Source organism: Penaeus monodon, unplaced genomic scaffold (assembly GCF_015228065.2).
Source record: "Penaeus monodon isolate SGIC_2016 unplaced genomic scaffold, NSTDA_Pmon_1 PmonScaffold_3819, whole genome shotgun sequence".
NCBI classification, from domain to species: Eukaryota; Metazoa; Arthropoda; class Malacostraca; order Decapoda; family Penaeidae; genus Penaeus; species Penaeus monodon.
In genome coordinates this window covers 2501-5000 of record NW_023658581.1, presented here as the reverse complement: position 1 = coordinate 5000, position 2500 = coordinate 2501, and the positions used below count along the sequence as shown (strand labels likewise).

Here is a 2500-nt window from a genome sequence, read left to right as displayed (position 1 = left end):
TTCAAGGACTTGCGATGGCTCCACCTCTTTCAGCATCCTTGCCCAGCCCGTTTATGGATACCCTCCCAGGGCTGACCACTACCTCGCTGTAGTGCCGACCAAAGGGCAAACCTCCAAGACCTCCTCCACAGACTAAATGCAGTGACCCCTCCATACAGTTCACCACAGAAGAGGAGATGAATGAACAGCTTCCTTTCCTCGACAGTTAATCCATAGGAGAACCGGACAGCCCGGTGTTCTCTTTTTACAGAAAGCCCACAAATAAAGATGATTTTTATACACTATTCTCTGCCACAATAGGAGAACCAAAGAAGGCGTGGGCATTGGTTTCTTCCTCTGACACTTAGAATCTGCAGCCCGGAGTTCGTGGAGGAGGAAATGTAACACTTTTCTCTTTTCGCTAAAGGTTAAGGTCACTAGTTACGGTGAACAAGATTTATGCTTGAAAGTTGTTATGTGAAGGATGTGAAATATCTTAACTATAATGAGGGTGGGATTGCATAAGAATGAGTCTGTTGCTTTAGTATTGGAAATTTTATTCTTACATATACTTAAATCTACTATGCAAAACATGAAACTGCAATTTGTTTTTAAAGGTAATTACTTAAAAATCCGTCATTTTCCTTTTTTTAAAGATTTTAAATTCAACGATGAAATGTATTTTAAGACGGTTGTCTACCTTTTAATAAACATATTTTGCGTATTAAGTTTTACTGTCAGTGGTTCAACACGTTAGGAAGTTTTTTTGTCCTCAGCAAAGACGAAGTTGAAGGTGGTACTCGAATGATCGGTGGGCGCTGGGCGGGGCTGGGCTGACAACTCATCGTTATGACGCTTGTGTATCGTAACCATAAAATTATATTCATCGGCATTACCGATATATATATATATATATTATATATATATATATTATATATATATATATATATATATATATATATATATATAAATATATCATATATATATATATATATATATATATATATGAACATATCTATATATATATAGATATATATTATAATATATTTTATATATAATATATGTGTGTGTGGTGTGGGGTGTGTGTATGTTTGTGTGTGTGTGTGTGTGTGGTGTGTGTTGTGTGTGTGTGTGTGTGTGTGTGGTGTGTGTGTGTGTGCATGGGGTGTGTATGTATAAATATATAAATTTATATATATATATATATACATATATATATACATAAATACATACAAATATATACTTGATTAATATATATATATATATATATATATATATATATATATAATTCATATATATTTATATATATATATATATATATATAATATATAATATATATGGTATAAGATAATATATATATATATATATTATATATAAAATATATATCATATATATGTATCATATATATATATATATATATATATATATATAAATTATATATCATATATATATATATATATATATATATATATCATATTATATATATACTATATATATATATATATAATATATAATAAAAATATATATATATATATATATATATATATATACACAATATATATTATATATATATGTAGTATATCCATATATATATATATATATATTACATATATTATATATATATAATCTCAGCAAGCGATTTTCCTTTCGGGAATCGTAACTTCAGCAGGAAAAGCAACACCAAAGCAGCTACGAACATCATCTTTATTTATTTCATACGTTTCGAAGTTACTAACTTCATCTTCAGTGCTAAAAATAGATAAAAAGAACCATAAACATAAGCAAATTAGCAAAATACAAACAAGGAGTAAAAAGTTGGCTCTTACGCTATACAGGCAGTAAGGGGGGAGTGGGAAGTTGTTAAAGCAAACTATGGTTAAAACAAGTGAAACATGGTAAAAGTAAAACAATGTAATTAGTAACTTATCAAAAAATGACTATAAACATGGTAGAAGTTTAAAAAGCAAGCTATAAAATAAGCAAAAATTCAAAGTAACTAAAACAAAATACGTAAATCCATTGTTAACGACTTAATAGAAAAATATATATGCTTTCTATTGAGTATGTTAAGGGATGGCAGCTGTTGTGTTGTTAAGGTCTGGATTCATCCTTGAGATAAGCAGTGATTCCAGGGTGATGAGGTTAAGTCTGTGTGAGGCAGAGGTCAGAATGTGAAATCATTTTGGGGTGAGTGGATGTCCAGTGGAATAGCAGTGCTCTCTGATGGCAGATGGTGATGGTGAACTGAGCTGAACACTGTACGGTAAGACTTACCCATTTTGTTCTAAGATACGGTGTTGTAGAGAGCGCGTGGTACTACCCACATATTCGAGAGATTACATCTCGAACATTTAAATTGATAAACAACACAGGATCTCAGTGCAAATGGTAAAGGCTTAGTTTTCTTCAAAAGAGAATGCATAGTGTAGTTGTCTTGAAAATAAATCTGAAATCAATTTGGGGGAAAGTGTCTTTAAAATGTTTTGAAGTTCCTTCCTAATGTTAAAACTTAATGTCCAAG

At 30.6% G+C, this 2500-nt stretch overlaps 1 protein-coding gene across 1 annotated transcript in view; it reads right to left on the bottom strand.

Moving 5' to 3' along the window:
• Positions 1–2481: 2481 nt before the first annotated feature.
• The window catches only part of LOC119570765, a gene marked incomplete at its 5' end in the record, with an annotated part of 669 nt that continues 650 nt past the window's right edge, over positions 2482–2500 (bottom strand). Inside the window, one exon of the mRNA XM_037918383.1 lies at positions 2482–2500. This exon is cut by the window's right edge and continues 650 nt beyond it. Within this exon, the coding sequence (XP_037774311.1) occupies positions 2482–2500 (19 nt within the window).